This window comes from Ascaphus truei, chromosome 7 (assembly GCF_040206685.1).
Source record: "Ascaphus truei isolate aAscTru1 chromosome 7, aAscTru1.hap1, whole genome shotgun sequence".
NCBI classification, from domain to species: Eukaryota; Metazoa; Chordata; class Amphibia; order Anura; family Ascaphidae; genus Ascaphus; species Ascaphus truei.
In genome coordinates, this window is record NC_134489.1 from 113,053,591 (window position 1) to 113,080,518 (window position 26,928).

At 52.5% G+C, this 26,928-nt stretch overlaps 1 protein-coding gene across 2 annotated transcripts in view; it reads left to right on the forward strand.

Annotated features, from left to right (window-relative positions):
• Window positions 1-6,336: 6,336 nt before the first annotated feature.
• DBI (diazepam binding inhibitor, acyl-CoA binding protein) overlaps window positions 6,337-26,928 on the forward strand; it is a 67,779-nt gene continuing 47,187 nt past the window's right edge. Inside the window, exons 1-2 of one of the 2 annotated variants that reach the window (XM_075609944.1) lie at window positions 6,337-6,459; window positions 12,748-12,865. In XM_075609944.1, the coding sequence (XP_075466059.1) occupies window positions 6,451-6,459; window positions 12,748-12,865 (127 nt within the window). In that variant the 5' untranslated portion in view covers window positions 6,337-6,450. Of the gene's footprint in view, window positions 6,484-12,747; window positions 12,866-26,928 lie in introns of both variants that reach the window. The other variant, XM_075609943.1, reaches the window with a different exon arrangement.

Here is a 26,928-nt window from a genome sequence, read left to right on the forward strand (position 1 = left end):
TGTTTCTGGGCCGCAAGCGGCTTCCCAGAGAAGGGGCATGTGCCACTATTGAGAAGGAGTGTCTGGCCATAGTATGGGCGCTACAGAAGCTACAGCCCTCTCGGTATGGCAGACACTTCACTGTTATCACTGACCATAACCCCCTAAGTTGGTTGCAGAGGGTGTCGGGAGAGAATGCCAAGCTCTTGCGCTGGAGCCTGGCCTTGCAAGAATGTGACTTCACCATTCAGCACAAGAAAGGCAGTGAGCATGGGAACACTGATGGCCTCTCCCGGCAGGACAATCCCCAAGACCTATTGACTTCAAAAACCCTCCGGTCAGCCCAACCACCAGAGGAGGTGGCCAGGGCAAACCTTGGGCTTTGAGTGGGGGAGGTGTGGCGAAAATGGGGGTAATCAGCGCATTACTAAAGGCAGTGGGCTCGGCTGGTTACCCCTATTTCGTATTGGGGATGAAGGGGTTAATATTATATGCTGTTCCCCTTTTAAGACTGCTAATTTAGGAACAAATGTTATGCATACATGAAAGACCCCCCCCCCAGTTGGGAGATGCCGATGCGTCTAGTAGATGAAAGACCCCAGATTCTTAAAGTGTCACTTAATCAGGATGTTTCTGAGTAGCAGATCCTGCTACCCTGCTACTCATCCTGGATATTTCACACCTTGGGACCAAACTCCAGACATTGCGTCCCCAGAAATGAGTGGCCCCTTTTTACTTAGCAGTGCTACCAAGCTGCTTACTGAGCATGCTCAGAGTTACCTGAGCTGGCTGTAGGATTTGCCCATGTGACCTGGCAGGTTCTGATAGGAGGAAGATAATTCCTTGCCAATGGGATGAGGCTAATGTAACACTTCACAGGCCCTTGTCCTTAAAAAGGCCTGTACCCCTCATTCCTAGGTTGTTCCTGCTGTTATTCCTGTGTTGTTGCTGTTGTTACCTGATTTCTTCAAGCATTTAAAACTACCAGAGAAGACTTTGCACTCTCACAGAAGGATTGGACTGGCTATTTATTTGGCAATTTGCAAATGGACTACATTTTGAAAGACAATCTCCTGGTGCTTTGCACATTTCTGGACATTATCCTCTGTTTCTCTACCCGTGAGTGTAATTATTAAGTTTATTCTGCAGTTGTCGTGTGTTTGCCTATCAAGGGAATAAATCTCAGTTTATTTTGCTCAACCTGTTCTGCTCAATCAGGACCCACAAAATATAAATGTGTTATTAAGCGTGTCTCCCGTCACAGTGTTACCAGGAAGTAATACACTGACTGTTACCTCTCGTTCTCAGGTATGTCCTGGGCACAGAGTTATAACAATACACGGTTACACGTGTTACCAGGAAGTAATACACTGAGAGTTACCTCTCGTTCTCACGCATGTCCTGGGCACAGCGTTATAACAATACACAGTTACATGTGTTACCAGGAAGTAATACACTGAGAGCTACCTCTCGTTCTCAGGCATGTCCTGGGCACAGAGTTATAACAATACACGGTTACATGTGTTACCAGGAAGTAATACACTGAGAGTTACCTCTCGTTCTCAGGCATGTCCTGGGCACAGAGTTATAACAATACATGGTTACACGTGTTACCAGGAAGTAATACACTGAGAGCTACCTCTCGTTCTCAGGTATGTCCTGGGCACAGGGTTATAACAATACACGGTTACACGTGTTACCAGGAAGTAATAAACTGAGAGTTACCTCACGTTCTCAGGTATGTCCTGGGCACAGGGTTATGATGACAAATACATAGTTACATTAAGTGAGCCGGGTTATATGTGTAGCACCTGTTCCCCACTTCCACGGGAGATCTGGCCACTACACGGGGACTTCCCTGGTGCAGAAGCTCACCTGCGAATACAGGAGGTCCGAGTTGCTCTGCTGATGTTGTGTGGGAGCGGCAACAGGACAGGCTTGTCTTCCTACTGTAGGGTGCAGCACCTCCATCCCATGGGGATCCTGCTAGAAGCAGTATGGTCCCCACAGGCAATTCTCCTCTCCACAGACAACACAGCATGTTGGGTACAACGATGTCTTTATTGGGTACACGGTATGGCATCCTCCAATTTCCCTGGAGCAGATACCCAGGGCTTGAGGCCTCAAGCATCCCTCCTAAACTCCCTCACCCCCTGATGGAATAAGGGGTACACTCCCACTCCCCTGATGGAGGGAAGACACACCAACCACACCTAACACACTCAATTTGGTAGAGTGTCAGCTTTTATACCCAGGGGGAAGGGCTTGTAACCCCACCCCATAACAGGGCAGGTCCAGGTACTGACAGGCATCACAACATATACATGTGACCCAGTCAGTACCTTCCCCAGATATGACACTCCAACTGCCGGTTTAGGCCTGCCTCTGGATAAGGCAACATAGTACCCATCCAGATAAAAGTAGAACAAAAGAGCAAACAGCGCACTGCCAGGGAGTCAGGTAGTGAGAAGATAAAAATACATTTATTTCAGAACATATCTGATAAAAAACATCATCCGAGGGGGGGGGTAACAAACAGCCTCCTACGCGTCCTTGATAAAGGACCTACCCGTCCGAAACGCATAGGAGGCTGTTTGTTACCCCCCCCCCCCCCCCCGGGGTGATGTTTTTTATCAGATATGTTCTGAAATAAATGGATTTTTATCTTCTCACTACCTGACTCCCTGGCAGTGCGCTGTTTGCACTTTTGTTCTACTTGTATCTGGATTACCTCCATGGCTGGCACGCCACAATGGACCCCCAGAGACTGCAGAAGTGGGTAAGGATCATATATCTTTATGTCTGACCATTATAGTTGAGTACTCTAACTTGGACTGTGTAAGCTACCACGAGGCAACAATTTTACATGTGGTTATGAGTGACTCACAGGCCATTCTATTTACTTAACCCACTCTGCTATATTGGGGTCCTTGAAGATTTACACTCTATGGATTAGTCTTCTATAGTGGAGCACCCCTTGACCTTCTACTCCTTGCTATATAGTACCCATCCAGGCTGCAACTGCAGACTAGGCCCTGCGCAGGAGTTTAACCCATACACTGCAAGTTCCTATCAAGACTTATAGTGTTGAGGCCAGTGGAAGGCTATAGCCAGGGGCACTAGGCTACATACCTTATATACAAGACATTCCTTGTGCAGTTAGAGATAATATATATTATAGAAAAAACAGGAACCAGTCTCTATTATCAGTGCTCAAAGTCCATGAGGCATATGCAATGTAATTCACTTGACTTGCAATAAGCTTGCTTGAAGACAGATCTCTTAAGCCTCTCTGTGTACCTCTGACTGTGTGTGCATACACGCTCATTGATGGGAATATACATCAGCCAAGTCCTGTGGTATATATATATGGGACCAACTGACTGTGAGCAAATGGCCCCGTATAACCATACAGGGAAAAAAGCACTCTAGCGCAGCACAAGAAATGAGCAGCCCAAATCTCCTTAATGTAAACGGAGAGTAAAGAGGATACTCACAGTATGCAGGCAGTCTGTCTGTGTACTGTGCATCACGCCAGACATGTAGACAGTAGAGTTCCAGATGGAAAAATGCAGAGCACGACTGCAATACAAACTGGGGCTAAACACCAAAAAGTTACATTAAAAACACATTTAATCCGTAGTGAACAGCGTGCAGTACAGGTAGCAACAAACTCTAACACGTTTCGCGCTTTGTCAGTGTTTTTGTGTTTTTGACAAAGCGCTATGCGCGAAACGCGTTAGTTTGTTGCTACCCCTCTTCACAGCTGTTCAGGCTGCCCCCCCTTCTCTCCTGACTCCTTCCCCCCCTCTCTCCTGACTCCCTCTCCCCCCCTCTCTTGACTCCCTCTCCCCTGACTTCCCCCCCTCTCCTGACTAACTCCCCCCCCTCTCTCCTGACTAACCCCCCCCCCCTCTCCTGACTGAATACCACCCCCCGCCTGTCCGCTGTGCGCCACCATCTTACCGGGGGCATCTGCAGGAGGAAGGGGGTCCTTCCGGAGGCTGCCTGCCCCCCCGCCAGGGAGGGAGGGAAGTGAGCGTTAGCGGCTGGGGCAGGAGGGCCGCGCCGCGCTTCCCCTCCGTCCGGGAGCCGGTGGGGGAGAGAGGGAGTTGGGTGACATCATAGAGCCACCAATCTGATTGCCCAGAGGCTGAGGACCAATCAGATTCACCGCAGCTAGTACCAACCTTTCGATTTTATATATTAAGATTATAGGCATATGTAACAGTTACAGATAATATATATTATAGGCGTATGTAACAGTTACAGATAATATATATTATAGGCGTATGTAACAGTTACAGATAATATATATTATAGGCGTATGTAACAGTTACAGACCAGGTTAAAATGTGAGACAGCTTTAGTTTTGAAACAACTTAGACTGGTGGCGGCTGTGAGTGTCCGGTAGACTGTTCCAGTTTTGGGGTGCACGGTAAGAGAAGGAGGAGCAGCCGGATACTTTGCTGAACCTTGGGACCATGAACAGTCTTTTGGAGTCAGATCTCAACTGATAAGATGATAAATTACCTCTCATTTTCATGTTTGTCACGGGCACAAAATGTAAGTAGACAACATTACAAGTTACAGTTACAAACAGGTTTAAAGTAGGAAACAGACAAAGTCTCCCAGGAACTTAGACAGGAAGCGGATTTCAGAGACTCGGGTAAATTGTCCCAGTAACGGGGAAATCTGTATGAGAAGGACGAGTGACCGGATCCTTTACTGAGCAATGGGACTATAAGCAGGTTTCTGGGGGCGGGTGTGAGGAGATGAGTGCTGTGTACATTAGGGGTGAGAAGCTTGCTCAGATAATTGGGTAACTTGCTCAGAAAGTGTGTGAAGGTGAGACAGGAAAGGTGCGCGTTGCGTCCGCACTCGAGGGACAGCCAACCTAGTCCAACGTACATATCCCAAAGGTGGGTGTTGAAGTTACATAGTAAGACAAAACGGCATATTGAGTTTGGGGTGCTGTACCTTACACTACATCCCATAGTCAGTAATGGGCATTATAATCGGCGCTGCGATGCGCGTTCTCACCAAGGGGCGTAGGCAGGATTTCTTTCTAGAACGTGCACCCAGCTTGGGATAGATTTGGGGTGTCAGTTTGCCAAAATGCAAAGCAAATGTTAGCTGGGACACAATCCCCATACCCAAAAATATCTGAGGGGAGAAGAGTAGGCCGTGGTAACTAGATAGGGTGACCAGACGTTCCGGTTTTTCGCCGTTTGTCCTGGGTGCCGACTTTTCTGGCCACTGTCCCGAGCTTGCATCCGCAGCCGGCAAACGCACTCGCCGTTCGCACATGCGCAGTCGGTGCTCGCCATTCACACATGCGCAGTTTTTTTCCGGGACAAATATGGTCACGCTATAGCTAGAGGAACATGTACAACAGGGCTCATCACCTGGCGCCCTACGCAGGGCCATGGTGTGACCCTCGGACTCTTAGCTGCTTTTGCCAGGGGTGCGCAAACTATTTGAGCTGCGTCCTCCCTGCCTGCTGCCCTCCATGCTCGCATCCCCCTTACCAGCATCAAGTGACGCCGCGGGGTCAAGTGACATGACGTCACGTGACCCGCGGCATCATTTGATGTCGCGTTGCTATGGCAACAAGTCAACACCAAGTTTCTGAATCCCGGTAAGTGAAGTTGCAGAGGCCTCACGCGATCCCCCGAGCGTCTGCAACGGCCCGTGCCCCCCCAGAAAGATGCCCCCCCCCCCCGGGAGGCACGTCCCCCAGTTTGCGCATCCCTGGCTTATGCAACTAGTATGAAATTAGCAGAAGCAAAGTACAATGTTTCATACTGAGACGCACGTGTAAGTTAAGGCCGTGTAATATTATATAGAACAGATGTTATAATATTATATAGAACAGATGTTATAATATTATATAGAACAGATGTTATAATATTATATAGAACAGATGTTATAATATTATATAGAACAGATGTTATAATATTATATAGAACAGATGTTATAATATTATATAGAACAGATGTTATATTATATAGAACAGATGTTAAAGGTGCGCGACATGTTATCCTTTTCAAGTCATTAAATACATTGTAAATGGCATTACAATAAGCGCGTGGCCCTTGTAACCCCTGAAGGTTCCTGTTGTGGCCCCTGGCTGAAGAGCCCTATATACAAGAAGGTCATTCAATGCAGGGAGACGGGGGGCTGCTGCACCTGAATGATTGGGACTTGCAGGGGGTGCTCCCTGATAAAGGAGCAGAGGTTACAGGGGGCAGCTCACCCTAATATAACTACAGCTCTGTGCCTCTACCAACATGGCCGTCATCTTACACCACGCATGTCACGTGCATCTCCCTCTGCTGTCTGATTGGATCCACCTTCCTCTTACGTCATGTGACAGGAAGAACTTTCTACCCTCGCCGCGCGGTCTCTGTGCCCTTTGTCTCTCAGGTTCAGTGTCCCCCAGCAGCGCGCAGTGAGCTCCCCGGAACCATGTCTAAGGTACAGGGGGGGGACATGTCTAAGGTACAGGGGGGGGACATGTCTAAGGTACAGGGGGGGGACATGTCTAAGGTACAGGGGGGGGACATGTCTAAGGTACAGGGGGGGGACATGTCTAAGGTACAGGGGGGGGACATGTCTAAGGTACAGGGGGGGACATGTCTAAGGTACAGGGGGGGACATGTCTAAGGTACAGGGGGGGACATGTCTAAGGTACAGGGGGGGGGACATGTCTAAGGTACAAGGGGGACATGTCTAAGGTACAGGGGGGGCAAGTCTAAGGTACGGGGGGGGACATGTCTAAGGTACAGGGGGGGGACACATGTCTAAGGTACGGGGGGGGACACATGTCTAAGGTACGGGGGGGGACATGTCTAAGGTACGGGGGGGGGGGACATGTCTAAGGTACGGGGGGGGGGACATGTCTAAGGTACGGGGGGGGGACATGTCTAAGGTACGGGGGGGGGACATGTCTAAGGTACAGGGGGGGGGACATGTCTAAGGTACAGGGGGGGGGACATGTCTAAGGTACAGGGGGGGGGACATGTCTAAGGTACAGGGGGGGGGACATGTCTAAGGTACAGGGGGGGGGACATGTCTAAGGTACAGGGGGGGGGACATGTCTAAGGTACAGGGGGGGGACATGTCTAAGGTACAGGGGGGGGACATGTCTAAGGTACAGGGGGGGGGACATGTCTAAGGTACAGGGGGGGGGACATGTCTAAGGTACAGGGGGGGGGACATGTCTAAGGTACAGGGGGGGGGACATGTCTAAGGTACAGGGGGGACATGTCTAAGGTACAGGGGGGGGACATGTCTAAGGTACAGGGGGGGGACATGTCTAAGGTACAGGGGGGACACATGTCTAAGGTACAGGGGGGACACATGTCTAAGGTACAGGGGGGGACACATGTCTAAGGTACAGGGGGGGACACATGTCTAAGGTACAGGGGGGGAACATGTCTAAGGTACAGGGGGGGAACATGTCTAAGGTACTGGGGGGGAACATGTCTAAGGTACTGGGGGGGGGGACCATGTCTCAGGTACTGGGGGGGGGGACCATGTCTCAGGTACAGGGGGGGGACATGTCTCAGGTACAGGGGGGGGGACATGTCTCAGGTACAGGGGGGGGGACATGTCTCAGGTACAGGGGGGGGGGACATGTCTCAGGTACAGGGGGGGGGACATGTCTCAGGTACAGGGGGGGATGGGAGGGCCATGTCTCAGGTACTGGGGGGGGCGGGGGGCCATGTCTCAGGTACTGGGGGGGGCATGTCTCAGTAACTGGGGGGGGGGGGCGGGGGCCATGTCTCAGGTACTGGGGGGACGACGGGGGGGCCATGTCTCAGGTACTGGGGGGACGACGGGGGGGCCATGTCTCAGATACTGGGGGACGGGACGGGGGGGCATGTCTCAGGGACTGAGGGGGGGGGGGGGGAAGAGATGCCATCTCAGGTAGTGGGGGGCAATGTGTGTATCTGTGCAGTAATACTCTGTTACTCTCTGCCTGACCCCTAGCCCCCCGAGTGTTGCCCCCTGTGTCAGGCTGTGGCCTGGGCCCTCTGATCAGTCCATGCTTGGCTGTGTCTGTGGGGTTGCCTCTTATTTGCCATGTGATTAGTAATAATTATAATAATAGCATGTTCTTGTATAGCGCTGCTAGTTTTACGTAGCGCGTTACGGAGACATTTTGCAGACACAGGTCCCTGCCCCGTGGAGCTGACAATCTATGTTTTGGTGCCTGAGGCACAGGGAGATAAAGTGACTTGCCCAAGGTCACAAGGAGCCGACACCGGGAATTAAACCAGACCCCTGCTTCAAACTCTCAGTGCCAGTCAGTGCCAGTCAGTGTCGTTACTCACTGAGCCGCTCCCATAGTATGAAAGGTAATGGTTGTATTGTTTATATAAGTGACTGTGTGCTCAGCGCTGTGCTAAATGAACGTAGGACAATGAGCAGCTTCCCTGTCTGATCAGTCAGGGTGGGGCACTGATATGGTGATGTCCCCGTGGGCAGACACACATCCCCCCCGTGGGCAGAGACACATCCCCCCCGTGGGCAGAGACACATCCCCCCCCCCGTGGGCAGAGACACATCCCCCCCCCCGTGGGCAGAGACACATCCCCCCCCCGTGGGCAGAGACACATCCCCCCCCCCGTGGGCAGAGACACATCCCCCCCCCCGTGGGCAGAGACACATCCCCCCCCCGTGGGCAGAGACACATCCCCCCCCCGTGGGCAGAGACACATCCCCCCCCGTGGGCAGAGACACATCCCCCCCTGTGGGCAGAGACATCCCCCCGTGGGCAGAGGCGTTGGGGGGTGATGGGTGATGGCAGGTGGGACAGTAACAGATCTGCAGGTAGTAACGGTACTCAGGCGCAGCATCCTATCCTATCCCAGCCTATACTCCGGCGCCTGCAAAGTGAAGGACTTGGTTATATCTGTTAAGACATGAGATCGGTACGGTGACTGCCCCTGTCAGTTACATTTGGTGTTAGTGCTGTTACTGTACACAGTGCTGTGTAATACCCGGAACAGGCAGGGCTTCTGCATAATTATCCTACTGAGATGGGAGCGCTGTGTGGGACAGACCGTGACTCTGCAATCATTTCTAGCCGTGAAAAATAAGTGTATCACACCACACAATGGTGCTGCTACTTCTTGCATTAAACTTGCCCCCTGCTGGGCCTGCCCCCTGCTGGGCCTGTGGCACGTTGCAAATCGGAGGCGCTAAGATTGTGAAACATGCAACATTTCTGTATATCTTTACCCCTCCACCCTTATACATCAGGGGGAAGAGGGGTGTCTATATGCACACACACCCTACCTTATACATCGGGGGGAAGAGGTGTGTCTATATGCACACACACCCTACCTTATACATCGGGGGAAGAGGTGTGTCTATATGCACACACACCCTACCTTATACATCAGGGGAAGAGGTGTGTCTATATGCACACACACCCTACCTTATACATCGGGGGAAGAGGGGTGTCTATATGCACACACACCCTACCTTATACATCGGGGGAAGAGGTGTCTATATGCACACACACCCTACCTTATACTTCGGGGGAAGAGGTGTGTCTATATGCACACATACCCTACCTTATACATCGGGGGAAGAGGTGTGTCTATATGCACACACCCTACCTTATACATCGGGGGAAGAGGGGTGTCTATATGCACACACACCCTACCTTATACATCGGGGGAAGAGGGGTGTCTATATGCACACACACCCTACCTTATACATCGGGGGAAGAGGTGTGTCTATATGCACACACACCCTACCTTATACATCAGGGGAAGAGGGGTGTCTATATGCACACACCCTACCTTATACATCGGGGGAAGAGGTGTGTCTATATGCACACACACCCTATTTTATACATCGGGGGAAGAGGTGTGTCTATATGCACACACACCCTACCTTATACATCGGGGGAAGAGGTGTCTATATGCACACACCCTACCTTATACATCGGGGGAAGAGGTGTCTATATGCACACACACCCTACCTTATACATCGGGGGAAGAGGTGTGTCTATATGCACACACACCCTACCTTATACTTCGGGGGAAGAGGTGTGTCTATATGCACACATACCCTACCTTATACATCGGGGGAAGAGGTGTGTCTATATGCACACACACCCTACCTTATACATCGGGGGAAGAGGTGTGTCTATATGCACACACACCCTACCTTATACATCGGGGGAAGAGGTGTGTCTATATGCACACACACCCTACCTTATACATCGGGGGGAAGAGGTGTGTCTATATGCACACACACCCTACCTTATACATCGGGGGGAAGAGGTGTGTCTATATGCACACACCCTACCTTATACATCGGGGGAAGAGGTGTCTATATGCACACACACCATACCTTATACATCGGGGGAAGAGGTGTGTCTATATGCACACACACCCTACCTTATACATCGGGGGAAGAGGTGTCTATATGCACACACACCATACCTTATACATCGGGGGAAGAGGTGTGTCTATATGCACACACACCCTACCTTATACATCGGGGGAAGAGATGTGTCTATATGCACACACACCCTACCTTATACATCGGGGGAAGAGGTGTGTCTATATGCACACACTCCCTACCTTATACATCGGGGGAAAGAGGTGTGTCTATATGCACACACACCCTACCTTATACATCGGGGGAAGAGGGGTGTCTATATGCACACACACCCTACCTTATACATCGGGGGAAAGAGGTGTGTCTATATGCACACACACCCTACCTTATACATCGGGGGAAAGAGGTGTGTCTATATGCACACACACCCTACCTTATACATCGGGGGAAGAGGGGTGTCTATATGCACACACACCCTACCTTATACATCGGGGGAAGAGGGGTGTCTATATGCACACACACCCTACCTTATACATCGGGGGAAGAGGGGTGTCTATATGCACACACACCCTACCTTATACATCGGGGGAAGAGGGGTGTCTATATGCACACACACCCTACCTTATACATCGGGGGAAGAGGGGTGTCAATATGCACACACACCCTACCTTATACATCGGGGGAAGAGGTGTCTATATGCACACACACCCTACCTTATACATCGGGGGAAGAGGTGTGTCTATATGCACACACACCCTACCTTATACTTCGGGGGAAGAGGTGTGTCTATATGCACACATACCCTACCTTATACATCGGGGGAAGAGGTGTGTCTATATGCACACACACCCTACCTTATACATCGGGGGAAGAGGTGTGTCTATATGCACACACACCCTACCTTATACATCGGGGGAAGAGGGGTGTCTATATGCACACACACCCTACCTTATACATCGGGGGAAGAGGTGTCTATATGCACACACACCCTACCTTATTCATCGGGGAAAGAGGTGTGTCTATATGCACACACACCCTACCTTATACATCGGGGGGAAGAGGTGTGTCTATATGCACACATACCCTACCTTATACATCGGGGGAAGAGGGGTGTCTATATGCACACACACCCTACCTTATACATCGGGGGAAGAGGTGTGTCTATATGCACACACACCCTACCTTATACTTCGGGGGAAGAGGTGTGTCTATATGCACACACACCCTACCTTATACATCGGGGGGAAGAGGTGTGTCTATATGCACACACACCCTACCTTATACATCGGGGGAAGAGGTGTGTCTATATGCACACATACCCTACCTTATACATCGGGGGAAGGTGTGTGTCCTGCATGAGTCTCTAATTATTCTGGGACCGCTATTTGTTTAATCTTGCATCTTATTTACCTCACACCTGTGCCAGTTCTGCCTCTCCCCTGCACACTTCATGTTAAAGTCCCCAGGTTTTGCGCTATGTAACCCCGCCTCTTACGCTTTTCACAATAATGCTCTAATTTTTAACTTCTATTTTCTACATGTGTCGCTTTGTGTATTATTCATAGAATTAAGGCCTTGGGGATTAAATATATATATTTTTGTACTAATTAATTTTTATTATACACTCTCCCTGAGCGAGGGGCGGTGTGCGTGTGGCAATCGGGCATTGCACCCGGCTCCCCCGTGGTAGTGTAGAGGTGGGGGGTGCGTGGCACAGCGCGGATTGGAGGTGTGTGGTACTGAGGCGTTGCATCCGGCTCCCCTGTGGCAGTGAAGGGGTTATATAACTGACAAGTCAGATTGTATTACAGTCACACATATAGAAGTACATGCACACCGCTGGTAGGTGCTGGAGGGGGGCACATGCACACCGCTGGTAGGTGCTGGAGGGGGGTACATGCACACCGCTGGTAGGTGCTGGAGGGGGGTACATGCACACCGCTGGTAGGTGCTGGAGGGGGGTACTTATCTGCCGGTGCGCTGTGTCCGGGGAGGTCCAGACAGCCCAGAGGTACTCGAGCAAGGAATGGAAGCAGCACACGGTCTTGCTAAAGGTGCAGTTTATTGTGCCACCAAAGGTCCAACGTTTCGGCAAATAGATTGCCTTTATCAAGGAGAGGGCAATCTATTTGCCGAAACGTTGGACCTTTGGTGGCACAATAAACTGCACCTTTAGAAAGACCGTGTGCTGCTTCCATTCCTTTGCTTAAGTCAGATTGTATTACAACAGACCCTATTGTGTGCAAGCAATGTCTGGTCACCCTCCGGCGCTCTGCCTCTGTGCTGCCCTTTGGATGTTCGCTGTCCCCCTTGACCTGTCCCCCTTGACCTGTCCCCCTTGACCTGTCCCCCTTGACCTGTCCCCCTTGACCTGTCCCCTGTTCTGTATCCCAAATCCAGGCCGAGTTTGATAAAGCTGCGGAAGAGGTGAAGCTGCTGAAGTCGCCCCCTACAGACCCGGAGATGCTGTGTGTGTACGCCTTGTTCAAGCAGGCGACTGTTGGGGATGTGAATACAGGTCTGTGTGTGTGTGTCTGTGTGTGTGTGTCTGTGTGTGTCTGTCTGTCTGACACGGTGAGCGAATGACATCGGGGAGGTGGGGAGAGGTATTAGCAGCGGGATGTTAGGGTGTATAGGGAGAGGTATTAGCAGCAGGATGTTAGGGTGTATAGGGAGAGGTATTAGCAGCGGGATGTTAGGGTGTATAGGGAGAGGTATTGGCAGCGGGATGTTAGGGTGTATTGGGAGAGGTATTAGCAGCAGGGTGTATAGGGAGAAGTATTAGCAGCTGGATGTTAGGGTGTATAGGGAGAGGTATTAGCAGCGGGATGTTAGGGTGTATAGGGAGAGGTATTAGCAGCGGGATGTTAGGGTGTATAGGGAGAGGTATTAGCAGCAGGGTGTTAGGGTATATAGGGAGAGGTATTAGCAGCGGGGTGTTAGGGTGTATAGGGAGAGGTATTAGCAGCGGGGTGTTAGGGTGTATAGGGAGAGGTATTAGCAGCAGGATGTTAGGGTGTATAGGGAGAGGTATTAGCAGCGGGATGTTAGGGTGTATAGGGAGAGGTATTATCAGCAGGGTGTTAGGGTGTATAGGGAGAGGTATTAGCAGCGGGGTGTTAGGGTGTATAGGGAGAGGTATTAGCAGCGGGGTGTTAGGGTGTATAGGGAGAGGTATTAGCAGCAGGATGTTAGGGTGTATAGGGAGAGGTATTAGCAGCGGGATGTTAGGGTGTATAGGGAGAGGTATTAGCAGCAGGATGTTAGGGTGTATAGGGAGAGGTATTAGCAGCGGGATGTTAGGGTGTATAGGGAGAGGTATTAGCAGCGGGGTGTTAGGGTGTATAGGGAGAGGTATTAGCAGCAGGATGTTAGGGTGTATAGGGAGAGGTATTAGCAGCGGGATGTTAGGGTGTATAGGGAGAGGTATTAGCAGCGGGATGTTAGGGTGTATAGGGAGAGGTATTAGCAGCGGGATGTTAGGGTGTATAGGGAGAGGTATTAGCAGCGGGATGTTAGGGTGTATAGGGAGACGTATTAGCAGCGGGATGTTAGGGTGTATAGGGAGAGGTATTAGCAGCGGGATGTTAGGGTGTATAGGGAGAGTTATTAGCAGCGGGTTGTATAGGGAGAAGTATTAGCAGCGGGGTGTTAGGGTGTATAGGGAGAGGTATTAGCAGCGGGATGTTAGGGTGTATAGGGAGACGTATTAGCAGCGGGATGTTAGGGTGTATAGGGAGAGGTATTAGCAGCGGGGTGTATAGGGAGAGGTATTAGCAGCAGAATGTTAGGGTGTATAGGGAGAGGTATTAGCAGCAGGGTGTATAGGGAGAGGTATTAGCAGCAGGATGTTAGGGTGTATAGGGAGAGGTATTAGCAGCAGGGTGTATAGGGAGAGGTATTAGCAGCGGGATGTTAGGGTGTATAGGGAGAGGTATTAGCAGCGGGATGTTAGGGTGTATAGGGAGAGGTATTAGCAGCGGGATGTTAGGGTGTATAGGGAGAGGTATTAGCAGCGGGGTGTTGGGGTGTATAGGGAGAGGTATTAGCAGCGGGATGTTAGGGTGTATAGGGAGAGGTATTAGCAGCGGGGTGTTGGGGTGTATAGGGAGAGGTATTAGCAGCGGGATGTTAGGGTGTATAGGGAGAGGTATTAGCAGCGGGATGTTTGGATGTATAGGGAGAGGTATTAGCAGCGGGATGTTAGGGTGTATAGGGAGAGGTATTAGCAGCAGGATGTTAGGGTGTATAGGGAGAGGTATTAGCAGCGGGATGTTAGGGTGTATAGGGAGAGGTATTAGCAGCGGGATGTTAGGGTGTATAGGGAGAGGTATTAGCAGCGGGATGTTAGGGTGTATAGGGAGAGGTATTAGCAGCGGGATGTTAGGGTGTATAGGGAGAGGTATTAGCAGCAGGATGTTAGGGTGTATAGGGAGAGGTATTAGCAGCGGGATGTTAGGGTGTATAGGGAGAGGTATTAGCAGCGGGGTATTAGGGTATATAGGGATAGGTATTAGCAGCGGGGTATTGGGGTGTATAGGGAGAGGTGTTGGGGTGTATAGGGAGGAGGAGCATGACTGCCAATTTATAGCTCATTGGTGAGACTGCGCTCAGTTCTAGAGCCCAGATCTCTGGAGCCGTAAATAATAACCCGAGGCAAAGACTAGCTTAGATTGTAAGCTCTGCGGGACAGGCCTCCCTGTGCCTTGTGGTGTTTGTGTATTTGCCTTATCCCCACGGTTTGTCATTTCTTTTTCCTATATTGTAACGTTGTGCAGTGCTGTGTATGGGGCTGTATGGCGCTGTGTATGGCGCTATATGGCGCTGTGTATGGGGCTATATGGCGCTGTGTATGGGGCTATATGGCGCTGTGTATGGGGCTATATGGCGCTGTGTATGGGGCTATATGGCGCTGTGTATGGGGCTATATGGCGCTGTGTATGGCGCTATATGGCGCTGTGTATGGCGCTATATGGCGCTGTGTATGGGGCTATATGGCGCTGTGTATGGCGCTGTGTATGGGGCTGTGTATGGGGCTATATGGCGCTGTGTATGGGGCTATATGGCGCTGTGTATGGGGCTGTATGGCGCTGTGTATGGCGCTGTGTATGAGGCTATATGGCGCTGTGTATGGCGCTGTGTATGGGGCTATATAGCGCTGTGTATGGGGCTGTATGGCGCTGTGTATGGCGCTGTGTATGAGGCTATATGGCGCTGTGTATGGGGCTATATGGCGCTGTGTATGGAGCTATATGGCGCTGTGTATGGGGCTATATGGCGCTGTGTATGGGGCTATATGGCGCTGTGTATGGGGCTATATGGTGCTGTGTATGGGGCTATATGGCGCTGTGTATGGCGCTATATGGCGCTATATGGCGCTGTGTATGGGGCTATATGGCGCTGTGTATGGGGCTATATGGCGCTGTGTATGGCGCTATATGGCGCTGTGTATGGCGCTATATGGCGCTGTGTATGGCGCTGTGTATGGGGCTGTGTATGGGGCTATATGGCGCTGTGTATGGGGCTGTATGGCGCTGTGTATGGGGCTGTATGGCGCTGTGTATGGGGCTATATAGCGCTGTGTATGGGGCTGTATGGCGCTGTGTATGGAGCTATATGGCGCTGTGTATGGGGCTGTATGGCGCTGTGTATGGCGCTGTGTATGAGGCTATATGGCGCTGTGTATGGGGCTATATGGCGCTGTGTATGGAGCTATATGGCGCTGTGTATGGGGCTATATGGCGCTTTGTATGGGGCTATATGGCGCTTTGTATGGGGCTATATGGCGCTGTGTATGGGGCTATATGGCGCTGTGTATGGGGCTATATGGCGCTGTGTATGGGGCTATATGGCGCTGTGTATGGGGCTATATGGCGCTGTGTATGGGGCTATATGGCGCTGTGTATGGGGCTATATGGCGCTGTGTATGGGGCTATATGGCGCTGTGTATGGGGCTATATGGCGCTGTGTATGGGGCTATATGGCGCTGTGTATGGGGCTATATGGCGCTGTGTATGGGGCTATATGGCGCTGTGTATGGGGCTATATGGCGCTGTGTATGGGGCTATATGGCGCTGTGTATGGGGCTATATGGCGCTGTGTATGGGGCTATATGGCGCTGTGTATGGGGCTATATGGCGCTGTGTGTGGGGCTATATGGCGCTGTGTATGGGGCTATATGGCGCTGTGTATGGCGCTGTGTATGGGGCTATATGGCGCTGTGTATGGCGCTGTGTATGGGGCTATATGGCGCTGTGTTTGGGGCTATATGGCGCTGTGTATGGCGCTGTGTATGGGGCTATATGGCGCTGTGTATGGGGCTATATGGCCCTGTGTATGGGGCTATATGGCGCTGTGTATGGGGCTATATGGCGCTGTGTATGGCGCTGTGTATGGGGCTATATGGCGCTGTGTATGGGGCTATATGGCGCTGTGTATGGGGCTATATGGCGCTGTGTATGGCGCTGTATGGCGCTGTGTATGGCGCTGTGTATGGGGCTATATGGCGCTGTGTATGGGGCTATATGGCGCTGTGTATGGCGCTGTGTATGGGGCTATATGGCGCTGTGTATGGGGCTATATGGCGCTGTGTATGGCGCTATATGGCGCTGTGTATGGCGCTGTGTATGGGGCTATATGGCGCTGTGTATGGCGCTGTGTATGGGGCTTTATGGCCCTGTGTATGGGGCTATATGGCGCTGTGTATGGGGCTATATGGCGCTGTGTATGGCGCTGTGTATGGGGCTATATGGCGCTGTGTATGGGGCTTTATGGCCCTGTGTATGGGGCTATATGGCGCTGTGTATGGGGCTATATGGCGCTGTGTATGGGGCTATATGGCGCTGTGTATGGCGCTGTGTATGGGGCTATATGGCGCTGTGTATGGGGCTATATGGCGCTGTGTATGGGGCTATATAGCGCTGTGTATGGCGCTGTGTATGGCGCTGTGTATGGGGCTATATAGCGCTGTGTATGGGGCTTTATGGCGCTGTGTATGGCGCTGTGTATGGGGCTATATGGCGCTGTGTATGGGGCTATATGGCGCTGTGTATGGAGCTGTATGGCGCTGTGTATGGGGCTGTATGGCGCTGTGTATGGGGCTATATGGCGCTGTGTATGGGGCTGTATGGCGCTGTGTATGGGGCTGTATGGCGCTGTGTATGGGGCTTTATGGCCCTGTGTATGGGGCTATATGGCGCTGTGTATGGGGCTATATGGCGCTGTGTATGGCGCCGAGTATGGGGCTATATGGCGCTGTGTATGGGGCTTTATGGCCCTGTGTATGGGGCTTTATGGCGCTGTGTATGGCGCTGTGTATGGCGCTATATGGCGCTGTGTATGGGGCTATATGGCGCTGTGTATGGGGCTATATGGCGCTGTGTATGGGGCTATATAGCGCTGTGTATGGCGCTGTGTATGGCGCTGTGTATGGGGCTATATGGCGCTGTGTATGGGGCTATATGGCGCTGTGTATGGCGCTGTGTATTGGGCTATATGGCGCTGTGTATGGCGCTGTGTATGGGGCTTTATGCCCTGTGTATGGGGCTATATGGCGCTGTGTATGGCGCTGTGTATGGGGCTATATGGCGCTGTGTATGGGGCTATATGGCGCTGTGTATGGGGCTTTATGGCCCTGTGTATGGGGCTATATGGCGCTGTGTATGGGGCTATATGGCGCTGTGTATGGGGCTATATGGCGCTGTGTATGGCGCTGTGTATGGGGCTATATGGCGCTGTGTATGGCGCTGTGTATGGCGCTGTGTATGGGGCTATATGGCGCTGTGTATGGGGCTGTATGGCGCTGTGTATGGGGCTATATGGCGCTGTGTATGGTGCTGTGTATGGCGCTGTGTATGGGGCTATATGGCGCTGTGTATGGGGCTTTATGGCCCTGTGTATGGGGCTATATGGCGCTGTGTATGGGGCTATATGGCGCTGTGTATGGGGCTATATGGCGCTGTGTATGGGGCTATATGGCGCTGTGTATGGCGCTATATGGCGCTGTGTATGGCGCTGTGTATGGGGCTATATGGCGCTGTGTATGGCGCTGTGTATGGGGCTTTATGGCCCTGTGTATGGGGCTATATGGCGCTGTGTATGGGGCTTTATGGCCCTGTATATGGGGCTATATGGCGCTTTGTATGGGGCTATATGGCGCTGTGTATGGGGCTATATGGCGCTGTGTATGGCGCTATATGGCGCTGTGTATGGGGCTATATGGCGCTGTGTATGGGGCTATATGGCGCTGTGTATGGGGCTATATGGCGCTGTGTATGGGGCTATATGGCGCTGTGTATGGGGCTATATGGCGCTGTGTATGGCGCTATATGGCGCTGTGTATGGGGCTATATGGCGCTGTGTATGGGGCTATATGGCGCTGTGTATGGGGCTATATGGCGCTGTGTATGGGGCTATATGGCGCTGTGTATGGCGCTGTGTATGGGGCTATATGGCGCTGTGTATGGGGCTGTATGGCGCTGTGTATGGTGCTGTGTATTGGGCTATATGGCGCTGTGTATGGAGCTATATGACGCTGTGTATGGAGCTATATGGCGCTGTGTATGGGGCTATATGGCGCTGTGTATGGCGCTGTGTATGGGGCTATATGGCCCTGTGTATGGGGCTATATGGCGCTGTGTATGGGGCTATATGGCGCTGTGTATGGCGCTGTGTATGGGGCTATATGGCGCTGTGTATGGGGCTATATGGCGCTGTGTATGGGGCTATATGGCGCTGTGTATGGCGCTATATGGCGCTGTGTATGTTGCTATATGGCGCTGTGTATGGGGCTATATGGCGCTGTGTATGGGGCTATATAGCCCTGTGTATGGCGCTGTGTATGGCGCTGTGTATGGGGCTATATGGCGCTGTGTATGGGGCTATATGGCGCTGTGTATGGCGCTATATGGCGCTGTGTATGGCGCTATATGGCGCTGTGTATGGGGCTATATAGCGCTGTGTATGGGGCTGTATGGCGCTGTGTATGGCGCTGTGTATGGGGCTATATGACGCTGTGTATGGGGCTATATGGCGCTGTGTATGGAGCTATATGGCGCTGTGTATGGAGCTATATGGCGCTGTGTATGGGGCTATATGGCGCTGTGTATGGGGCTGTATGGCGCTGTGTATGGGGCTATATGGCGCTGTGTATGGGGCTGTATGGCGCTGTGTATGGGGCTGTATGGCGCTGTGTATGGGGCTATATGGCGCTGTGTATGGCGCTGTGTATGGCGCTGTGTATGGCGCTGTGTATGGCGCTGTGTATGGCGCTGTGTATGGCGCTGTGTATGGCGCTGTGTATGGCGCTGTGTATGGTGCTATATGGCGCTGTGTATGGGGCTATATGGCGCTGTGTATGGGGCTATATGGCGCTGTGTATGGGGCTATATGGCGCTGTGTATGGGGCTATATGGCGCTGTGTATGGGGCTATATGGCGCTGTGTATGGGGCTATATGGCGCTGTGTATGGAGCTATATGGCGCTGTGTATGGAGCTATATGGCGCTGTGTATGGAGCTATATGGCGCTGTGTATGGAGCTATATGGCGCTGTGTATGGGGCTGTATGGCGCTGTGTATGGGGCTGTATGGCGCTGTGTATGGGGCTATATGGCGCTGTGTATGGCGCTGTGTATGGCGCTGTGTATGGGGCTATATAGCGCTGTGTATGGGGCTGTATGGCGCTGTGTATGGGGCTATATGGCGCTGTGTATGGGGCTATATGGCGCTGTGTATGGGGCTATATGGCGCTGTGTATGGGGCTATATGGTGCTGTGTATGGGGCTATATGGCGCTGTGTATGGGGCTATATGGCGCTGTGTATGGAGCTATATGGCGCTGTGTATGGAGCTATATGGCGCTGTGTATGGAGCTATATGGCGCTGTGTATGGGGCTATATGGCGCTGTGTATGGGGCTATATGGCGCTGTGTATGGGGCTATATGGCGCTGTGTATGGGGCTATATGGCGCTGTGTATGGGGCTATATGGCGCTGTGTATGGGGCTGTGTATGGGGCTATATGGCGCTGTGTATGGGGCTATATGGCGCTGTGTATGGGGCTATATGGCGCTGTGTATGGGGCTATATGGCGCTGTGTATGGGGCTATATGGCGCTGTGTATGGGGCTATATGGCGCTGTGTATGGCGCTATATGGCGCTGTGTATGGCGCTATATGGCGCTGTGTATGGCGCTGTGTATGGGGCTATATGGCCCTGGGTATGGGGCTATATGGCCCTGGGTATGGGGCTATATGGCTCTGTGTATGGGGCTATATGGCTCTGTGTATGGGGCTATATGGCGCTGTGTATGGCGCTATATGGCGCTGTGTATGGGGCTATATGGCGCTGTGTATGAGGCTATATGGCGCTGTGTATGGGGCTATATGGCGCTGTGTATGGAGCTGTATGGCGCTGTGTATGGGGCTGTATGGCGCTGTGTATGGGGCTGTATGGCGCTGTGTATGGGGCTGTATGGCGCTGTGTATGGGGCTGTATGGCGCTGTGTATGGCGCTATATGGCGCTGTGTATGGGGCTATATGGCGCTGTGTATGGGGCTTTATGGCGCTGTGTATGGGGCTGTATGGCGCTGTGTATGGGGCTGTATGGCGCTGTGTATGGCGCTATATGGCGCTGTGTATGGGGCTATATGGCGCTGTGTATGGCTCTATATGGCGCTGTGTATGGGGCTATATGGCGCTGTGTATGGGGCTATATGGCGCTGTGTATGGGGCTATATGGCGCTGTGTATGGGGCTATATGGCGCTGTGTATGGCGCTGTGTATGGGGCTATATGGCGCTGTGTATGGGGCTATATGGCGCTGTGTATGGCGCTATATGGCGCTGTGTATGGGGTTGGCGCTGTGTATGGCGCTGTGTATGGGGCTGTGTATGGGGCTATATAGCGCTGTGTATGGGGCTGTATGGCGCTGTGTATGGCGCTGTGTATGGCGCTGTGTATGGCGCTGTGTATGGCGCTGTGTATGGGGCTATATGGCGCTGTGTATGGGGCTATATGGCGCTGTGTATGAGGCTATATGGCGCTGTGTATGGGGCTATATGGCGCTGTGTATGGAGCTATATGGCGCTGTGTATGGGGCTGTATGGCGCTGTGTATGGGGCTGTATGGCGCTGTGTATGGGGCTGTATGGCGCTGTGTATGGGGCTGTATGGCGCTGTGTATGGGGCTGTATGGCGCTGTGTATGGGGCTGTACGGCGCTGTGTATGGGGCTGTATGGCGCTGTGTATGGGGCTGTGTATGGGGCTGTGTATGGGGCTATATGGCGCTGTGTATGGGGCTATATGGCGCTGTGTATGGGGCTATATGGCGCTGTGTATGGGGCTACATGGCGCTGTGTATGGGGCTATATGGCGCTGTGTATGGAGCTATATGGCGCTGTGTATGGGGCTATATGGCGCTGTGTATGGGGCTATATGGCGCTGTGTATGGGGCTATATGGCGCTGTGTATGGGGCTATATGGCGCTGTGTATGGGGCTATATGGCGCTGTGTATGGGGCTATATGGCGCTGTGTATGGGGCTATATGGCGCTGTGTATGGGGCTATATGGCGCTGTGTATGGGGCTATATGGCGCTGTGTATGGGGCTGTGTATGGGGCTATATGGCGCTGTGTATGGGGCTATATGGCGCTGTGTATGGGGCTATATGGCGCTGTGTATGGGGCTATATGGCGCTGTGTATGGGGCTATATGGCGCTGTGTATGGCGCTGTGTATGGCGCTGTGTATGGCGCTGTGTATGGGGCTATATAGCGCTGTGTATGGCGCTGTGTATGGCGCTGTGTATGGGGCTATATGGCGCTGTGTATGGGGCTATATGGCGCTGTGTATGGCGCTGTGTATGGCGCTGTGTATTGGGCTATATGGCGCTGTGTATGGCGCTGTGTATGGGGCTTTATGCCCTGTGTATGGGGCTATATGGCGCTGTGTATGGCGCTGTGTATGGGGCTATATGGCGCTGTGTATGGGGCTATATGGCGCTGTGTATGGGGCTTTATGGCCCTGTGTATGGGGCTATATGGCGCTGTGTATGGGGCTATATGGCGCTGTGTATGGGGCTATATGGCGCTGTGTATGGCGCTGTGTATGGGGCTATATGGCGCTGTGTATGGCGCTGTGTATGGCGCTGTGTATGGGGCTATATGGCGCTGTGTATGGGGCTGTATGGCGCTGTGTATGGGGCTATATGGCGCTGTGTATGGTGCTGTGTATGGCGCTGTGTATGGGGCTATATGGCGCTGTGTATGGGGCTTTATGGCCCTGTGTATGGGGCTATATGGCGCTGTGTATGGGGCTATATGGCGCTGTGTATGGGGCTATATGGCGCTGTGTATGGGGCTATATGGCGCTGTGTATGGGGCTATATGGCGCTGTGTATGGCGCTATATGGCGCTGTGTATGGCGCTGTGTATGGGGCTATATGGCGCTGTGTATGGCGCTGTGTATGGGGCTTTATGGCCCTGTGTATGGGGCTATATGGCGCTGTGTATGGGGCTTTATGGCCCTGTATATGGGGCTATATGGCGCTTTGTATGGGGCTATATGGCGCTGTGTATGGGGCTATATGGCGCTGTGTATGGCGCTATATGGCGCTGTGTATGGCGCTATATGGCGCTGTGTATGGGGCTATATGGCGCTGTGTATGGGGCTATATGGCGCTGTGTATGGGGCTATATGGCGCTGTGTATGGGGCTATATGGCGCTGTGTATGGCGCTATATGGCGCTGTGTATGGCGCTATATGGCGCTGTGTATGGGGCTATATGGCGCTGTGTATGGGGCTATATGGCGCTGTGTATGGGGCTATATGGCGCTGTGTATGGCGCTGTGTATGGGGCTATATGGCGCTGTGTATGGGGCTGTATGGCGCTGTGTATGGCGCTGTGTATGGGGCTATATGGCGCTGTGTATGGAGCTATATGACGCTGTGTATGGAGCTATATGGCGCTGTGTATGGGGCTATATGGCGCTGTGTATGGCGCTGTGTATGGGGCTATATGGCCCTGTGTATGGGGCTATATGGCGCTGTGTATGGGGCTATATGGCGCTGTGTATGGCGCTGTGTATGGGGCTATATGGCGCTGTGTATGGGGCTATATGGCGCTGTGTATGGGGCTATATGGCGCTGTGTATGGCGCTATATGGCGCTGTGTATGTTGCTATATGGCGCTGTGTATGGGGCTATATGGCGCTGTGTATGGGGCTATATAGCCCTGTGTATGGCGCTGTGTATGGCGCTGTGTATGGGGCTATATGGCGCTGTGTATGGGGCTATATGGCGCTGTGTATGGCGCTATATGGCGCTGTGTATGGCGCTATATGGCGCTGTGTATGGGGCTATATAGCGCTGTGTATGGGGCTGTATGGCGCTGTGTATGGCGCTGTGTATGGCGCTGTGTATGGCGCTGTGTATGGGGCTTTATGGCGCTGTGTATGGGGCTATATGGCGCTGTGTATGGGGCTATATGGCGCTGTGTATGGGGCTATATGGCGCTGTGTATGGGGCTATATGGCGCTGTGTATGGGGCTATATGGCGCTGTGTATGGGGCTATATGGCGCTGTGTATGGGGCTATATGGCGCTGTGTATGGAGCTATATGGCGCTGTGTATGGAGCTATATGGCGCTGTGTATGGAGCTATATGGCGCTGTGTATGGAGCTATATGGCGCTGTGTATGGGGCTGTATGGCGCTGTGTATGGGGCTGTATGGCGCTGTGTATGGGGCTATATGGCGCTGTGTATGGCGCTGTGTATGGCGCTGTGTATGGGGCTATATAGCGCTGTGTATGGGGCTGTATGGCGCTGTGTATGGGGCTATATGGCGCTGTGTATGGGGCTATATGGCGCTGTGTATGGGGCTATATGGCGCTGTGTATGGGGCTATATGGCGCTGTGTATGGGGCTATATGGCGCTGTGTATGGGGCTATATGGCGCTGTGTATGGAGCTATATGGCGCTGTGTATGGAGCTATATGGCGCTGTGTATGGAGCTATATGGCGCTGTGTATGGGGCTATATGGCGCTGTGTATGGGGCTATATGGCGCTGTGTATGGGGCTATATGGCGCTGTGTATGGGGCTATATGGCGCTGTGTATGGGGCTATATGGCGCTGTGTATGGGGCTATATGGCGCTGTGTATGGGGCTGTGTATGGGGCTATATGGCGCTGTGTATGGGGCTATATGGCGCTGTGTATGGGGCTATATGGCGCTGTGTATGGGGCTATATGGCGCTGTGTATGGGGCTATATGGCGCTGTGTATGGCGCTATATGGCGCTGTGTATGGCGCTATATGGCGCTGTGTATGGCGCTGTGTATGGGGCTATATGGGGCTGTGTATGGGGCTATATGGCCCTGGGTATGGGGCTATATGGCCCTGGGTATGGGGCTATATGGCTCTGTGTATGGGGCTATATGGCTCTGTGTATGGGGCTATATGGCGCTGTGTATGGCGCTATATGGCGCTGTGTATGGGGCTATATGGCGCTGTGTATGAGGCTATATGGCGCTGTGTATGGGGCTATATGGCGCTGTGTATGGAGCTATATGGCGCTGTGTATGGGGCTATATGGCGCTGTGTATGGGGCTATATGGCGCTGTGTATGGGGCTGTATGGCGCTGTGTATGGGGCTGTATGGCGCTGTGTATGGCGCTATATGGCGCTGTGTATGGGGCTATATGGCGCTGTGTATGGGGCTTTATGGCGCTGTGTATGGGGCTGTATGGCGCTGTGTATGGGGCTGTATGGCGCTGTGTATGGCGCTATATGGCGCTGTGTATGGGGCTATATGGCGCTGTGTATGGCTCTATATGGCGCTGTGTATGGGGCTATATGGCGCTGTGTATGGGGCTATATGGCGCTGTGTATGGGGCTATATGGCGCTGTGTATGGGGCTATATGGCGCTGTGTATGGGGCTATATGGCGCTGTGTATGGGGCTATATGGCGCTGTGTATGGCGCTATATGGCGCTGTGTATGGGGTTGGCGCTGTGTATGGCGCTGTGTATGGGGCTGTGTATGGGGCTATATAGCGCTGTGTATGGGGCTGTATGGCGCTGTGTATGGCGCTGTGTATGGCGCTGTGTATGGCGCTGTGTATGGCGCTGTGTATGGCGCTGTGTATGGGGCTATATGGCGCTGTGTATGGGGCTATATGGCGCTGTGTATGAGGCTATATGGCGCTGTGTATGGGGCTATATGGCGCTGTGTATGGAGCTATATGGCGCTGTGTATGGGGCTGTATGGCGCTGTGTATGGGGCTGTATGGCGCTGTGTATGGGGCTGTATGGCGCTGTGTATGGGGCTGTATGGCGCTGTGTATGGGGCTGTATGGCGCTGTGTATGGGGCTGTATGGCGCTGTGTATGGGGCTGTATGGCGCTGTGTATGGGGCTGTGTATGGGGCTGTGTATGGGGCTGTGTATGGGGCTATATGGCGCTGTGTATGGGGCTATATGGCGCTGTGTATGGGGCTATATGGCGCTGTGTATGGGGCTACATGGCGCTGTGTATGGGGCTATATGGCGCTGTGTATGGAGCTTTATGGCGCTGTGTATGGAGCTATATGGCGCTGTGTATGGGGCTATATGGCGCTGTGTATGGGGCTATATGGCGCTGTGTATGGGGCTATATGGCGCTGTGTATGGGGCTATATGGCGCTGTGTATGGGGCTATATGGCGCTGTGTATGGGGCTATATGGCGCTGTGTATGGGGCTGTGTATGGGGCTATATGGCGCTGTGTATGGGGCTATATGGCGCTGTGTATGGGGCTATATGGCGCTGTGTATGGGGCTATATGGCGCTGTGTATGGGGCTATATGGCGCTGTGTATGGCGCTGTGTATGGCGCTGTGTATGGGGCTGTATGGCGCTGTGTATGGGGCTGTGTATGGTGCTGTGTATGGGGCTATATGGCCCTGTGTATGGGGCTATATGGCGCTGTGTATGGGGCTATATGGCGCTGTGTATGGCGCTATATGGCGCTGTGTATGGGGCTATATGGCGCTGTGTATGAGGCTATATGGCGCTGTGTATGGGGCTATATGGCGCTGTGTATGGAGCTGTATGGCGCTGTGTATGGGGCTATATGGCGCTGTGTATGGGGCTGTATGGCACTGTGTATGGGGCTGTATGGCGCTGTGTATGGCGCTGTATGGCGCTGTGTATGGGGCTATATGGCGCTGTGTATGGGGCTATATGGCGCTGTGTATGGGGCTATATAGCGCTGTGTATGGCGCTGTGTATGGGGCTATATGGCGCTGTGTATGGGGCTATATGGCGCTGTGTATGGGGCTATATGGCGCTGTGTATGGCGCTATATGGCGCTGTGTATGGGGCTATATGGCGCTGTGTATGGGGCTATATGGCGCTGTGTATGGGGCTATATAGCGCTGTGTATGGCGCTGTGTATGGGGCTATATGGCGCTGTGTATGGGGCTATATGGCGCTGTGTATGGCGCTATATGGCGCTGTGTATGGGGCTATATGGCGCTGTGTATGGCGCTGTGTATGGGGCTTTATGGCCCTGTGTATGGGGCTATATGGCGCTGTGTATGGGGCTATATG